Raw genomic sequence first — 17,605 nt, forward strand, 5'->3', positions numbered from 1 at the left:
CTTCCCTGTAACGCACAGCGTTGAGATTGCCTGCAATGAGAAAAGCTCAATCCGATGATGCTGTGACACACCGCCTCAGACCATGACGGACCCTCCACCTCCAAATCAATCCCGCTCCAGAGTACAGGCCTCGGTGTAACGCTGATTCCTTCAACGATAAATGCGAATCCGACCATCACCCCTGGTGAGACAAAACCGCGACTCGTCAGTGAAGAACACTTTTTGCCAGTCCTGTCTGGTCCAGCAACGGTGGGTTTGTGCCCATAGGCGACGTTGTTGCTGGGGGTGATGTCTGGTGAGGACCTGCCTTTACAACAGGCCTATAAGCCCTCAGTCCAGCCTCACTCCGCCTATTGTGGACAGTCTGAGCACTGATGGAGGGTTTGTGCGTTCCTGGTGTAACTAGAGCAGTTGTTATTGCCATCCTGTACCTGTCCCGCAGGTGTGATGTTCGGATGTACCAATCCTGTGCAGGTGTTGTTACACGTGGTCTGCCACTGCGCGGACGATCAGCTGTCCGTCCTGTCTCCCTGTAGCGCTGTCTTAGTTGTCTCACAGTATGGATATTGCAGTTTATTGCCCTGGCCACATCTGCAGTCCTCATGCCTCCTTGCAGCATGCCTAAGGCACGTTCACGCAGATGAGCAGGGACCCTGGGCATCTATCTTTTGGTGTTTTTCAGAGTCAGTAGAAAGGCCTCTTTAGTGTCCTAAGTTATCATAACTGTGACCTTAAGTGCCTACCATCTGTAAGCAGTTAGTGTCTTAACGACCGTTCCACAGGTGCATGTTCATTAATTGTTTATGGTTCATTGAACAAGCATGGGAAACAGTGTTTAAACCCTTCACAATGAAGATCTGTGAAGTTATTTGGATTTTTCCGAATTATCTTTGAAGACAGGGTTCTGAAAAATTGATGTTTCTTTTTTTGCTGAGTCTACATATGTAAGTAATATAAGTAATATGTGGTTTTCATGACTGTGGGCCTGAAACACATCACGTGTCAGTAATGATGGTGGGATGACTGGGATGTCAATGTTTGATGGTGTGTGTGTGTGGGGGGGGGGGGGGCATACTTTACATACTATGCTAGATGTAGTGCAGTACACAGAGAGAGAACAGTAGTGAGAGGTCTCGCCTTAACCCGACATCATCTGTCCATCCATCTATCTCTCTCTCTCTCCATCTTTCACCCTCTCTTCATTGTTTTTATTTTCTCTCTCTTTATTTCACTTCTCTCTCTCTCCCTTTCTCTCTTTCTCCCATCCCTCCCTCTTTTTCATTATACTGATGGGCTCAGACCAGCTGACAGGGAGATTCCTCAGAGTCGGTCTAATGGTCCAGATATAACCCATACTGCCATATTACCATACCAACCTGTCACTACCACCTCCATGACTGTCAGCCAATCAGCTGCTCAACTTTTTGACACAGTCCACCTAGAGAGCAGGCTGTCAATTACTTACATCACTGTGGGAGTTAGAACTTTAGTCAGTTACAACTTTAGTCAGTTACAACTTTAGTCAGTTACTACTTTAGTCAGTTACTACTTTAGTCAGTTACAACTTTAGTCAGTTACAACTTTAGTCCGTTACAACTTTTGTCCGTTACTACTTTAGTTTGTTACAACTTTTGTCTGTTACAACTTTAGTCCGTTACAACTTTAGTCCGTTACCACTTTAGTCCGTTACAACTTTTGTCCGTTACAACTTTAGTCAGTTACAACTTTAGTCTGTTACAACTTTAGTCAGTTATAACTTTAGTCAGTTACAACTTTAGTCAGATACAACTTTAGTCCGTTACAACTTTAGTCAGTTACAACTTTAGTCCGTTACAACTTTAGTCAGTTACAACTTTAGTCCGTTACAACTTTAGTCCGTTACAACTTTAGTCTGTTACAACTTTAGTCCGTTACAACTTTAGTCCGTTACAACTTTAGTCCGTTACAACTTTTGTCTGTTACTACTTTAGTCCGTTACAACTTTAGTCCGTTACAACTTTAGTCCGTTACAAATTTAGTCAGTTACAACTTTAGTCAGTTACAACTTTTGTCCGTTACAACTTTAGTCAGTTACAACTTTAGTCAGTTACAAATTTAGTCAGTTACAACTTTAGTCCGTTACAACTTTAGTCCGTTACAACTTTAGTCAGTTACAACTTTAGTCAGTTTCTACTTTAGTCAGTTACAACTTTTGTCCGTTACAACTTTAGTCAGTTACAACTTTAGTCAGTTACAACTTTAGTCAGTTACAACTTTAGTCCGTTACAACTTTAGTCCGTTACAACTTTAGTCAGTTACAACTTTAGTCAGTTTCTACTTTAGTCAGTTACAACTTTAGTTTGTTACAACTTTAGTCCGTTACAACTTTAGTCAGTTTCTACTTTAGTCAGTTTCTACTTTAGTCCGTTACAACTTTAGTCCGATACAACTTTAGTCCGTTACAACTTTAGTCTGTTACAACTTTAGTCAGATTCAATTTTAGTTCGTTACAACTTTAGTCCGTTACAACTTTAGTTCGTTACAACTTTAGTCCGTTACAACTTTAGTCCGTTACAACTTTAGTCCGTTACAACTTTAGTCCGTTACAACTTTAGTCCGTTACAACTTTAGTCAGTTACAGCTTTAGTCAGTTACAACTTTAGTCAGATACAACTTTAGTCCGTTACAACTTTAGTTCGTTACAACTTTAGTCCGTTACAACTTTAGTCAGTCACTGGATACAGGGCAACACATTTGAACTGTATGAGTTGTTATGACAGCTTATAGCAAGTGTTATTGTGCACTGTATATGCATTATTTGGCACTTTAAATGCGCTTATAATGAATCATAATATTTTTACCAAAAATAAAGTGTTTCTCACACTTTTCACATAAGAAATCGGGTGTATTGAATAACATAATGTGCTCTGTTGGAATTCTGTGTGTTTGTATTGCAGATCCGATTGGCTGAGGTGGAGCAGGCGTCTCTGATGTCAGAGCAGTTGTCTGACAAGTCGTCATCACTGGCCCTTCCTGATGATCTTAGTCTGGACGACCACAGTGACTACCAGCTCCTGGTCAGGGACGGCAAGGTGGGGCGTGCACATGCACAGACTTACTCTCATTGACACAAAACATGCGCACACACTGAGAAACTATATACTTTTTGTTTTTGCATAATTCAACTGCTTACACACTTGAACACATTCTATCACACACTGCATCCCACTGCATTAACTGCTTGATTAGCGAATCAATGCTCCCGTGTGTGTTTCACCATGTGCCGTGGGCAGGCTAGGGCGACGGGTCTGTGTTTGTTGGTGTCTGTGTGCCTGTGTGTGTGCGTGTATGTGTGTGTGTGCGTGTAAGCAAGATCGTGATGTGTGTGTGTGCATGCGTGTGTGCGAGTGTACGTGTGCGTTTGTGTGTGTGAGAATGATCGCGATGTGGGTGGGCGTGCGTGTTTGTGTGAGCATGATCGTGATGTGTGTGTGAGCATGATCGTGATGTGCGTGTGCGTGTGTGTGTGTGTGTGTGTGTGTGTGTGTGTGTGTGTGTGTGTGTGTGTGTGTGTGTGTGTGTGTGTGTGTGTGTGTGTGTGTGTGTAATCATCTCGTCTCCTCTAAGCTGTTTCATCTGGTTTACCTTATTGCTTTTCTCTATTGAAACTAATTTGATATCCAATCTAAAACGAGGCACTGTGGAGCTTGCAATTACTTTAGTTTGGAAAAATATATTACTAATCAACAGATGTATTGACTGAAGAGAGATGAAGTATCAAATAGTAGGAAATATCAAAATGTATAAAATTCTCTAAATTGGAAAAATATCCCATGGTGCTTTTTATTACAATTATATTTCATTGGTATCAATATTTCTTTTGGTCATTTCATTTCACAGTTAACACTATTTACATTGAGACTTTTGCTTTACCACAGACAACGCTTTTGTTGTTGTTATTGTTGTTGTTGTTGCTGATGTTGGCTAGTAAGCTAGCGTGCTCGGCTAACCCCTAATGAATGGTGCTATCAGCTAACAAAATGCTAGTCTTTCCAAATATTGACAACAAGATCAAGCATTCAAGTTCAACCACCTTTGACTCTAAGTTATGCCTATTTCAATGCTAATATGCCAGTGTGGTAGTTGAACTCTTTTAACATGCTCATTTGGTTAATACACTTAAAATGCTAATAGATAGATAGAATGAGGGGGGAGATAGAATGTTACATGGTCATTCACTCTAGATAGGGCTAGCCCTTATAGCCATAGCATAATAATAATAATAATAATGCTAGCAGTAGTACCTGGAACTTTACAGATTATATGTGAGTGTTAATTGAAGTCATCCTGAATGCTTATATTTGTTATAGGATAACTCTGAGGTACTCCCCCTCCCCCCATCTCTTTCTCTCTATAGGAGGAGAGAGGGAGCAGTGACTCCCACAGTTCTGAGGAATTGAGGGGGATTGAGGCTGGGTGTGGAGGGCGTTGGGGGCACGGAGGTTCTCGACCCCACAGCAGAGGCCCTGAAGATGGGGTAGGATTCCTGCTAGAGGTGGGTGCCCAGCCCCAGTTCCAGAGCCAGTCTCTCCAGTTGCTCCACCACAACAGAGGTAACCTTGTTCTCCTTTTTCTTCCCATCTCATTAGCACTTGTGAAATCTGATGGATATGTGTGCATACATTACCAGTTGACATTTTCATCTTGTGACCTTGGTATTTAACTGACTGTGTTTAGTGATGATCACATGACTTTGCAATGACATTGAAATGATCATTTCATTCAGGTTTTCCTTCTCATGCTCAGATGTGTGAGAGAGAAAATTATGTTGATTACACCGACATCCCAATGTTAATTAACTAAAAGACAGATGGGCAAGCATACACAAAGACATTGATTAACGACATTCAATGACATGCCTATCCTTCCTCCCACCATAACATTAGCGTTATACAGCTGGATGGATGACTGGATGGATGGATGGATAAATGGATAGATAACTCATGTTCATTCTACATGCAACATTTCTATCTTTCTATAGATAATAACTGTATGTCAACAGATGGTGATGGCCATCACAGTGACCAGGTTGGCAGTGTCGGATGTAGAGGTTCCTCCTCTCCTCTCTTCCATCTCCCTGTGGAGTTCTTTCACCCCGCCACAGCCACAGCGGTCCCCCCACCCATCCACAGGACGGGGGTAGACCCAGAGGGGAGAGAGGCATCCAGGCTGCCTTCCCCAGCCTCCTGGTCCTCGCTGCGCTCCCCAGGGGCCAACCTCAGTGTCCTAGACTCCCCAGGGGCCAACAGCAGAGTCCTAGACTCCCAAGGAGCCAAAAGCAGGGTCCTAGACTCCTCAGGGGCCAACAGTAGGGTCCTAGTTTCCCAGGTAAGAGGTTATGGGGTCATATTGGTAGAGGGAGTATTCATGTAGTGAAATGTACACTGTGTGTACAAAATATTAAGAACACCTTCCTAATATTGAGTTGCACCCCCAGGTGTGTCAGGTTGGCTGTATGTCCCTTGGGTGGTGGACCATTCTTGATACACACAAATCAAATAAAAATGTTATTGGTCACATACACATGGTCAGCTGATGTTATTGCAAGTGTAGCGAAATGCTTGTGCACAGGAAACTGTTGCGCGTGAAAAACCCTGCAGAGTTGCAGTTCTTGACAAACTCAAACCGGTGCACCTGGCACTTACTACCATACCCTACTGACACTGAAAAAAAGGGACACCGTCTTCCAAATGATCGCACCGCAACATGCACAAATTCATGTTGTTACTCCTATGAACAGAGAAAGTGAAATATTTCTCGATATTAAAACTTCTTACGGCTAGGCTCAACAACATTCAGCTGAAAAGGCAGAGTGCGAAATAAAAAAATATTTTTTAGAAATATGTAACTTTCATACATTCACAAGTGCAAGACACCAAATTAAAGATAGACTTCTTGATAATCTACCCATCGTGTCCGATTTCAAAAAGGCTTTACAGCGAAAGCACACCATATGATTATGTTAGGTCAGAGCCTAGTCACAAAAACACACATAGCCATTTTCCAGCCAAAGAGAGGAGTCACAAAAAGCAGAAATAGAGATAAAATGAATCACTAACCTTTGATGATCTTCATAAGATTGCACTCATAGGACTTCATGTTACACAATACATGTATGTTTTGCTTGATAAAGTTCATATTTATATCTCAAAATCTCAGTTTACATTGGCGCTTTATGGTCAGTAATGTTGTGCCTCGAAAACATCCGGCAAATTTCCAGAGAGCCACATCAATATACAGAAATACTCATAATAAAAGATACCACTATTATGCACAGAATTATAGATATACTTCTCCTTAATGCAACCGCTGTGTCAGATTACAAAAAAGCTTTACGGAAAAAGCAAACCATGCAATAATCTGAGTACGGCACTCAGACACAAAAACAAGTCATGCAGATACCCGCCATGTTGTGGAGTCAGTAAAAGTCAGAAATAGCATTATAAATATTCACTTACCTTTGATGATCTTCATCAGAATGCACTCCCAGGAATCTCAGTTCCACAATAAATGTTTATTTTGTTCGATAAAGTCCATCATTTATGTCCAAATTTTGTTAGCGCATTTGGTAAACAAATCCAAACTCACGAGGCGTGGGCAAGTCCAGGAGAAAGTTCAGACGAAAAGTACAGTTACAGTTCGTAGAAACATGTCAAACGAAGTATAGAATCAATCTTTAGGATGTTTTTAACATAAATATTCAATAATGTTCCAACCGAAGAATTCCTTTGTCTTTAGAATTGCAATGGAACACAGGTCGCTCTCACGTGTGCGCGCGTGATCAGCTCATGGCACTCTGGCAGGCCTCTGGTTGAATCAGCTCTCATTCGCCCCCACGTCACAGTAGAAGCCTCAAACAACGTTCTAAAGACTGTTGATATCTAGTGGAAGCCTTAGGAAGTGCAATTTGACCCCATAGACACTGTATATTCGATAGGCAAGTTGAAAAACTACAAACCTCAGATTTCCCACTTCCTGGTTGGATTTTTCTCAGGTTTTCGCCTGCCATCTGAGTTCTGTTATACTCACAGACATCATTCAAACAGTTTTAGAAACCTCAGAGTGTTTTCTATCCAATACTAATATGCATATATTAGCTTCTGGGCCTGAGTAGCAGGAGATTTACTCTGGGCGCGCTTTTCATTCGAACGTGAAAATGCTGCCCCCTATCCCAAACAGGTTAAAAAAAGACCCAAGCTGCTAATAAAACAACGCCTATAAATAAACTTTCCCAATTATTCATTACAGCTGCACTGCTTGTTGTGGCGGGAGTGGAAGTACAAAGAAAACATATTTTATGGCTAATAAAAGTATTGAATAAAAAGTGTTGACAGTGCTTAGTAAGAACTTAAACATGAACTCAATCATAAAAACAGCAGCTCTTTGCTGTATTCGTTGACAGTCTCTCTCTAGTCATGGGTTTAAAAGTTTTGAAATCTCACAACTTTCCTGTAGCTTTCTTTTACGCCTGCCTCATCATTGCATACACGGTAATCTGAGCCATCCGATTGGCCAGCGGTAGGCCTATAGCGCAGTTGATTTGCTCTCACCAGGCAGGAAGAGTTTGTACCTTTAGTCACATGAAATGGTTAAAAAATGTTGTGCAGTGCAGCTGAATAGGGTGCCTCTACAAATAAAACATTAAAATATGAATATCGTTTATTTTTACCCTTTTTTCTCCCCAATTGGTAGTTACACTCTTGTCCCATCGCTGAAACTCCTGTACTGAGGTGAAGGTCTAGAGCCATACGTCCTCCAAAACACAACCCTGCCAAGCCGCAATGCCTGGGATCAGCCTGGGATCGGACCTGGGTCTGTAGTGATGCCTCAAGCATTGCAATGCAGTGCCTTAGACCGCTGGGCCACTCGGGAGACCCTATTGTTGGGTTTTTTACATAAATATTTGCCGATCAACTAGAAATGCCTTGGAGATCGACCGTATATTCAGGTGTGTGCTATCATATAGTGTCGTATATGGACTTCAGTGTAACAGCCATGGGTGTTATAATGGATTGACTTTATGGGGTGAAATACCCATCAGATTCAGTTGTTTTCCACTCGTTGGTAAGGGCTACACTCCACTAGAGTTAAGGTCCATGGGGATGCTTGCTATAAGAGATTACATTTACAATATACTGTAGCTTCTTTTATATTCTAAGAGGGGGAAGTATCCAGGTGATGCACAGCTGCCATTTTGTTCCAGAAAGCTCACTGTGGTTGAGACAGTTATTAAGTAATAAAACACAATACATGGGCATATCTGTAAGGAGTGAGTGCATCAAAGTTGAATTATACATCTTCTTATTCAGACCTTTATATCTTCCTATTCAGACCTTAATATCTTCCTATTCAGACCTTTATATCTTCCTATTCAGACCCTATTCAGACCTTAATATCTTCCTATTCAGACCTTAATATCTTCCTATTCAGACCTTAATATCTTCCTATTCAGACCTTAATATCTTCCTATTCAGACCTTAATATCTTCCTATTCAGACCTTAATATCTTCCTATTCAGACCTTTATATCTTCCTATTCAGACCTTTATATCTTCCTATTCAGACCTTAATATCTTCCTATTCAGACCTTTATATCTTCCTATTCAGACCTTTATATCTTCCTATTCAGACCCTATTCAGACCTTTATATCTTCCTATTCAGACCTTTATATCTTCCTATTCAGACCTTTATATCTTCCTATTCAGACCTTTATATCTTCCTATTCAGACCCTATTCAGACCTTAATATCTTCCTATTCAGACCCTATTCAGACCTTAATATCTTCCTATTCAGACCTTAATATCTTCCTATTCAGACCTTTATATCTTCCTATTCAGACCCTATTCAGACCTTTATATCTTCCTATTCAGACCTTAATATCTTCCTATTCAGACCTTTATATCTTCCTATTCAGACCCTATTCAGACCTTAATATCTTCCTATTCAGACCTTAATATCTTCCTATTCAGACCTTTATATCTTCCTATTCAGACCCTATTCAGACCTTTATATCTTCCTATTCAGACCTTAATATCTTCCTATTCAGACCGTTATATCTTCCTATTCAGACCTTTATATCTTCCTATTCAGACCTTAATATCTTCCTATTCAGACCTTAATATCTTCCTATTCAGACCTTAATATCTTCCTATTCAGACCTTTATAGCTTCCTATTCAGACCTTTATATCTTCCTATTCAGACCTTAATATCTTCCTATTCAGACCTTTATATCTTCCTATTCAGACCTTTATATCTTCCTATTCAGACCCTATTCAGACCTTTATATCTTCCTATTCAGACCTTAATATCTTCCTATTCAGACCTTTATATCTTCCTATTCAGACCCTATTCAGACCTTTATATCTTCCTATTCAGACCTTAATATCTTCCTATTCAGACCTTAATATCTTCCTATTCAGACCTTTATATCTTCCTATTCAGACCTTTATATCTTCCTATTCAGACCTTTATATCTTCCCATTCAGACCCTATTCAGACCTTAATATCTTCCTATTCAGACCTTTATATCTTCCTATTCAGACCTTTATATCTTCCTATTCAGACCTTAATATCTTCCTATTCAGACCTTTATATCTTCCTATTCAGACCTTAATATCTTCCTATTCAGACCTTAATATCTTCCTATTCAGACCTTTATATCTTCCTATTCAGACCTTTATATCTTCCTATTCAGACCTTAATATCTTCCTATTCAGACCTTTATATCTTCCTATTCAGACCCTATTCAGACCTTTATATCTTCCTATTCAGACCTTTATATCTTCCTATTCAGACCTTTATATCTTCCTATTCAGACCTTTATATCTTCCTATTCAGACCTTTATATCTTCCTATTCAGACCTTTATATCTTCCTATTCAGACCTTAATATCTTCCTATTCAGACCTTTATATCTTCCTATTCAGACCTTTATATCTTCCTATTCAGACCTTTATATCTTCCTATTCAGACCTTTATATCTTCCTATTCAGACCTTAATATCTTCCTATTCAGACCTTTATATCTTCCTATTCAGATCTTCCTATTCAGACCTTATATCTTCCTATTCAGACCTTTATATCTTCCTATTCAGACCTTTATATCTTCCTATTCAGACCTTTATATCTTCCTATTCAGACCTTTATATCTTCCTATTCAGACCTTTATATCTTCCTATTCAGACCTTTATATCAGACCTTTATATCCTATTCAGACCTTTATATCTTCCTATTCAGACCTTCAGACCTTTATATCTTCCTATTCAGACCTTTATATCTTCCTATTCAGACCTTTATATCTTCCTATTCAGACCTTTATATCTTCCTATTCAGACCTATTTTATATCTTCCTATTCAGACCTTACCTTTATATCTTCCTATTCAGACCTTTATATCTTCCTATTCAGACCTTTATATCTTCCTATTCAGACCTTTATATCTTCCTATTCAGACCTTTATATCTTCCTATTCAGACCTTAATATCTTCCTATTCAGACCTTTATATCTTCCTATTCAGACCTTTATATCTTCCTATTCAGACCTTTATATCTTCCTATTCAGACCCTATTCAGACCTTAATATCTTCATATTCAGACCTTAATATCTTCCTATTCAGACCTTTATATCTTCCTATTCAGACCTTTATATCTTCCTATTCAGACATTAATATCTTCCTATTCAGACCTTTATATCTTCCTATTCAGACCCTATTCAGACCCCATTCAGACCTTTATATCTTCCTGTTCAGACCTTAATATCTTCCTATTCAGACCTTAATATCTTCCTATTCAGACCTTTATATCTTCCTATTCAGACCTTTATATCTTCCTATTCAGACCTTTATATCTTCCTATTCAGACCTTTATATCTTCCTATTCAGACCTTTATATCTTCCTATTCAGACCTTAATATCTTCCTATTCAGACCTTAATATCTTCCTATTCAGACCTTTATATCTTCCCATTCAGACCTTTATATCTTCCTGTTCAGACCTTAATATCTTCCTATTCAGACCTTAATATCTTCCTATTCAGACCTTTATATCTTCCTATTCAGACCTTAATATCTTCCCATTCAGACCTTTATATCTTCCTGTTCAGACCTTAATATCTTCCTATTCAGACCTTAATATCTTCCTATTCAGACCTTTATATCTTCCTATTCAGACCTTAATATCTTCCTATTCTTCCTATTCAGACCTTTATATTCAGACCTTAATATCTTCCTATTCAGACCTTTATATCTTCCTATTCAGACCTTTATATCTTCCTATTCAGACCTTAATATCTTCCTATTCAGACCTTAATATCTTCCTATTCAGACCCTATTCAGACCTTAATATCTTCCTATTCAGACCCTATTCAGACCTTTATATCTTCCTGTTCAGACCTTAATATCTTCCTATTCAGACCTTAATATCTTCCTATTCAGACCTTTATATCTTCCTATTCAGACCTTAATATCTTCCCATTCAGACCTTTATATCTTCCTGTTCAGACCTTAATATCTTCCTATTCAGACCTTAATATCTTCCTATTCAGACCTTTATATCTTCCTATTCAGACCTTAATATCTTCCTATTCAGACCCTATTCAGACCTTAATATCTTCCTATTCAGACCCTATTCAGACCTTTATATCTTCCTATTCAGACCTTAATATCTTCCTATTCAGACCTTAATATCTTCCTATTCAGACCCTATTCAGACCTTAATATCTTCCTATTCAGACCCTATTCAGACCTTAATATCTTCCCATTCAGACCTTTATATCTTCCTGTTCAGACCTTAATATCTTCCTATTCAGACCTTAATATCTTCCTATTCAGACCTTTATATCTTCCTATTCAGACCTTAATATCTTCCTATTCAGACCCTATTCAGACCTTAATATCTTCCTATTCAGACCCTATTCAGACCTTTATATCTTCCTATTCAGACCTTAATATCTTCCTATTCAGACCTTAATATCTTCCTATTCAGACCTTAATATCTTCCTATTCAGACCGTTATATCTTCCTATTCAGACCTTTATATCTTCCTATTCAGACCTTTATATTTTCCTATTCAGACCTTTATATCTTCCTATTCAGACCTTAATATCTTCCTATTCAGACCTTAATATCTTCCTATTCAGACCTTTATATCTTCCTATTCAGACCCTATTCAGACCTTAATATCTTCCTATTCAGACCTTAATATCTTCCTATTCAGACCTTAATATCTTCCTATTCAGACCTTTATATCTTCCTATTCAGACCTTTATATCTTCCCATTCAGACCTTTATATTTTCCTATTCAGACCTTTATATCTTCCTACTCAGACCTTAATATGTTCCTATTCAGACCTTTATATCTTCCCATTCAGACCTTTATATCTTCCCATTCAGACCCTATTCAGACCTTAATATCTTCCTATTCAGACCCTATTCAGACCTTAATATCTTCCTATTCAGACCCTATTCAGACCTTTATATCTTCCTATTCAGACCTTAATATCTTCCTATTCAGACCTTAATATCTTCCTATTCAGACCTTAATATCTTCCTATTCAGACCGTTATATCTTCCTATTCAGACCTTTATATCTTCCTATTCAGACCTTTATATCTTCCTATTCAGACCTTTATATCTTCCTATTCAGACCTTAATATCTTCCTATTCAGACCTTAATATCTTCCTATTCAGACCTTTATATCTTCCTATTCAGACCTTTATATCTTCCTATTCAGACCTTAATATCTTCCTATTCAGACCTTAATATCTTCCTATTCAGACCTTTATATCTTCATATTCAGACCTTAATATCTTCCTATTCAGACCTTAATATCTTCCTATTCAGACCTTAATATCTTCCCATTCAGACCTTTATATCTTCCTGTTCAGACCTTAATATCTTCCTATTCAGACCTTAATATCTTCCTATTCAGACCTTTATATCTTCCTATTCAGACCTTAATATCTTCCTATTCAGACCCTATTCAGACCTTAATATCTTCCTATTCAGACCCTATTCAGACCTTTATATCTTCCTGTTCAGACCTTTATATCTTCATATTCAGACCTTTATATCTTCCTATTCAGACCTTAATATCTTCCTATTCAGACCTTAATATCTTCCTATTCAGACCGTTATATCTTCCTATTCAGACCTTTATATCTTCCTATTCAGACCTTTATATCTTCCTATTCAGACCTTAATATCTTCCTATTCAGACCTTTATATCTTCCTATTCAGACCTTTATATCTTCCTATTCAGACCTTTATATCTTCCTATTCAGACCCTATTCAGACCTTTATATCTTCCTATTCAGACCTTAATATCTTCCCATTCAGACCTTTATATCTTCCTATTCAGACCTTAATATCTTCCTATTCAGACCTTTATATCTTCCCATTCAGACCTTTATATCTTCCCATTCAGACCTTAATATCTTCCTATTCAGACCCTATTCAGACCTTTATATCTTCCTATTCAGACCTTTATATCTTCCTGTTCAGACCTTTATATCTTCCTATTCAGACCTTTATATCTTCCTATTCAGACCTTTATATCTTCCTATTCAGACCTTTATATCTTCCTATTCAGACCTTAATATCTTCCTATTCAGACCTTTATATCTTCATATTCAGACCTTTATATCTTCCTATTCAGACCTTTATATCTTCCTATTCAGACCTTAATATCTTCCTATTCAGACCTTTATATCTTCCTATTCAGACCCTATTCAGACCTTTATATCTTCCTATTCAGACCCTATTCAGACCTTAATATCTTCCTATTCAGACCTTTATATCTTCCCATTCAGAGCTTTATATCTTCCTGTTCAGACCTTAATATCTTCCTATTCAGACCTTAATATCTTCCTATTCAGACCTTTATATCTTCCTATTCAGACCTTAATATCTTCCTATTCAGACCTTAATGTCTTCCTATTCAGACCTTAATATCTTCCTATTCAGACCTTAATATCTTCCTATTCAGACCTTAATATCTTCCTATTCAGACCTTAATATCTTCCTATTCAGACCCTATTCAGACCTTAATATCTTCCTATTCAGACCCTATTCAGACCTTTATATCTTCCTATTCAGACCTTAATATCTTCCTATTCAGACCTTTATATCTTCCTATTCAGACCTTAATATCTTCCCATTTAGACTTTAGTGCACAGTATTTTTCATTTAAATGGTATTCTACGGTGCTAAGTGTGCATTTTCTGTTCATGGCACAACAACAAGCAATATTCTTCTTCTGCTTCAGAGGTAACCATGGCAACAGTATGCAACTGACCTTTTCTGTATCAATTTGTTTTGTTTATGTCATTTCCAGAGTGCTTTGTGAGATTCTGTTCCAGTACATTTCTGCAGCACTACACTAATTAGCGAGGTCATCCCTTCTCTACTTGACTCTCTGTTTTCTTGGTTCTTGTGCTTAAATACTTCATCCCGCTCTCATTCACTTTTTTCTCTCTCATTCTGTCTTACTGTCTATCTCTCTGTTTCTTTCACTTCTCTCTCTCTTACTGTCTGTCTATCTCTCTCTGTCTCTCTGTCTCTCTCTCTCTCTCTCTCTCTCTCTCTCTCTCTCTCCTTACTGCTCTCTCTTCTTTCCCCCCTTGCTATCCCTCCACCCCGCAATCCCCTCTATCCTTCCTCAGCACCCGTCCCACAGTGACTCGTCCCTGGCCACTGGCAGCTCCGAGGGAAGCCTCCAGACCACCCTGGAGGAAGGTCTCAGCTTTAGCGTCTCCCCCCCTCGAGGAGACCTGGGACTCTCCCTGGCCTTGCCTCTCCTCTGCCCTCTCCCCCTCCCTCACCTCGACGAAACACGACAAACCCCCAGATCGCTGGGTCACCCCTCAATGAGAGGCCGCAGTACAGCATTCAACCTCCAAGCCACTAGAGGGCACCAGAGGAGCCAGAGCAGCTGTGGCAGCAGCACCAGTCCCGGGTGCCCAAGGCAAGACTCTATGGACCCTTCAGATGACGATTGTGGGATAGGGATGGGAGGCGAAGGATCCAGTCAGGCTTTTAACAGCGAACGTTTATCAGAGACACTTAGTAGTTTGTCTCTGACGTCACTGCTGTCACCTAGCTCCCTGGCACCCCCTCTGGTGAAAAAATGTAATAGCACTGGGAGTTTGGACCAGGCAAATCTTTCTGTCAGGAGTAAAGATGGACAACAGTACTATGAGATAGATGCTCATGGGTACCTCACCAACCCTTGGACTGAGAAGAGGGGTGGACAGGAAGGGGAGATGGGGTTTGGAGTTAAAGGTACGAGCCAGATGATGGATGCCGGCTCGAGGAAAAACAGATGAAACTTTATCTATTGGTTTGAACCTTTTTTTCTCCTCCAGAGGTGTTTGATTGATATCTGTTCAATGAACTCGTCTCCTCCCTATTTCGCTCTCTCTCTTTCATCAGTGAGATGTCCATGTTCTCTTCTTTCCATGACGATTGGGTGAAAATTGAAGCTGAGTGATTGGTATACATTTTGTGGAGGATTACAATGACTTCTGGGTAATGGAGTTTAATTAAGGCATCTCATTTTCTGAGACATGTGGATATTCTTTGAGAGGACTACAGCAATGACAGGACCCTTGAAAAACATGCTAATTCTGGGCTTGCATGGAGTATTGTCGCCCTCATCCATACACCCAAAGAAAAGCAAAAAAAGTACCAAAATGTGAATTTCGTGTGAGCATTGTCGGAACATTGATGAAACTCGAAAAGAAAACGATTGACTAACAGGGCTAGCTTAGCTTAGCGGCTAATGCTAATGCTCCTGTGATTGACAACAGGGCTAGCATAGCCCAGTGGCTAATGGTAGTCTAATGGTTTTGTCCTCTTGCAAAAAGACAATGCTCATTATTTAATTAAGATAAGCAGATTGTAGTCCTTTTGATGAGACTTTGTACAGAGTTGTTGTTTTTTATTCACATCTATAAGGTAGCATTGATTACCAACTTTTTCTTTTAGCTTAACATTTGATAGGTGAAAAAAAATCAAGGTTGCATATTTGATGGGTTTTCTAGTTATAAAACATATTGGATCTGTATGAATGCAGATGTGTCCCTCTGTGTGTGTTAGGATGAGATATAAAGGCTAATCTAGAAATACTAGAATTAGCAAAAGGGCACCTTTTGAATGGAAAAAAAATCAATATGTGAGAGCTATAGTGAAGAGACGTGGGGAGTGAATGAGAACATATGCCGTACCATAGAGGAATAGACAATGTTCTCATGAATCACCCATGAACCAAGGGCTTCAGAGAAGATGCTCTCCTGTCCCTACTGGATAGATGCACCATATCCAATGAGAGATCGAGATCGGACGCCATCTTGGTTGGTGAAACACAAAGTAAAACAAAGTCCCAGTCAGTTTCACAAAATTGAGTTCTTGTCTCTTGTCCCCCCCTTGTTGACATTTGTGCAGCGTTGTGTATCGACGTTTTGAAGGAAAATTGTATACCTCAGGTGGATTACAGAAAACACTGAAGTGGATCTATAAAATACTTTTTTCAACGCTCACACTCAGATGTAAATACACAAGCGCACCCACACCACAACCACAAAGATGTCAAAGATGTCCGCTTACCTGCAGTATGTTTTGGTTTTTCTTGAAGACAGGAAGAGATCAGAGAGGAACAAATCTCTCACTCGATCGCTCGTCGTCCAGCTTATCCTCCTTTCATTCTTTCTCATTATCCGTTAGAATTAAAGGGGCACTCCACTATTTTCTAAGCTCATATTCAATATCTCCATGTGGACACCGGCATGTTGCAGGAAGGACAGTAGGAATATCAGGTTAAATAAGTAGCGAAGTGCCACTTTAAAATACCCAGTTGGAAAAGCCAGTTTATTTAACATATTATCCCCCTGAGTATGAGATATGCAATATTTGAAGCATACAGATATATATGACACAGGTATAGGTAGGAGATAGGCAAGAGGGTTCAAATATGTCGCTATTATGTATTACAGTAAAATGTCAATAGGCTCCAATGAGATTCAAAGGTCATTCAATTATGATGTGTTAGAATGTCTGTGTATTCCAAGATGGTAGGATCAGGATGTCTTTTGTTCTTGTCTTTTCCCCCGCCCCCTAAATTGCATGTTGTTATTCTTTTGTGAAATGTCAGCTTAGAGTCATAAAAGTGGATTAGCTTCTCAACCTCGGCGGATTCTTGATTCTTTAACATGGTGACTCGTCTCATTTACAGGACGCGTCATCATTCATTTGAATGTCGGACCCTTTTCATCTTCCCATGTTAACCGTTTAACCTTTTCATCTTCCCATGTTAACCGTTGACCCTTTTCATCTTCCCATGTTAACCGTTGACCCTTTTCATCTTCCCATGTTAACCTTTGACCCTTTTCATCTTCCCATGTTAACCTTTGACCCTTTTCATCTTCCCATGTTAACCGTTGACCCTTTTCATCTTCCCATGTTAACCTTTGACCCTTTTCATCTTCCCATGTTAACCTTTGACCCTTTTCATCTTCCCATGTTAACCGTTGACCCTTTTCATCTTCCCATGTTAACCTTTGACCCTTTCCATCTT

The 17,605-nt window shown here is 39.1% G+C and overlaps 1 protein-coding gene across 1 annotated transcript in view; it reads left to right on the forward strand.

The window, feature by feature from the left end:
• LOC139423757 (voltage-dependent T-type calcium channel subunit alpha-1I-like) overlaps nt 1–15,359 on the forward strand; it is a 99,991-nt gene extending 84,632 nt beyond the window's left edge. Inside the window, exons 30-33 of the mRNA XM_071175386.1 lie at nt 2,937–3,071; nt 4,397–4,592; nt 5,042–5,367; nt 14,697–15,359. Coding sequence (XP_071031487.1) covers nt 2,937–3,071; nt 4,397–4,592; nt 5,042–5,367; nt 14,697–15,359 — 1,320 coding nt within the window. The remainder of the gene's footprint in view (nt 1–2,936; nt 3,072–4,396; nt 4,593–5,041; nt 5,368–14,696) is intronic.
• The last annotated feature ends 2,246 nt before the right edge of the window (nt 15,360–17,605 follow it).

Source organism: Oncorhynchus clarkii, chromosome 13 (genome assembly GCF_045791955.1).
Source record: "Oncorhynchus clarkii lewisi isolate Uvic-CL-2024 chromosome 13, UVic_Ocla_1.0, whole genome shotgun sequence".
NCBI classification, from domain to species: domain Eukaryota; kingdom Metazoa; phylum Chordata; class Actinopteri; order Salmoniformes; family Salmonidae; genus Oncorhynchus; species Oncorhynchus clarkii.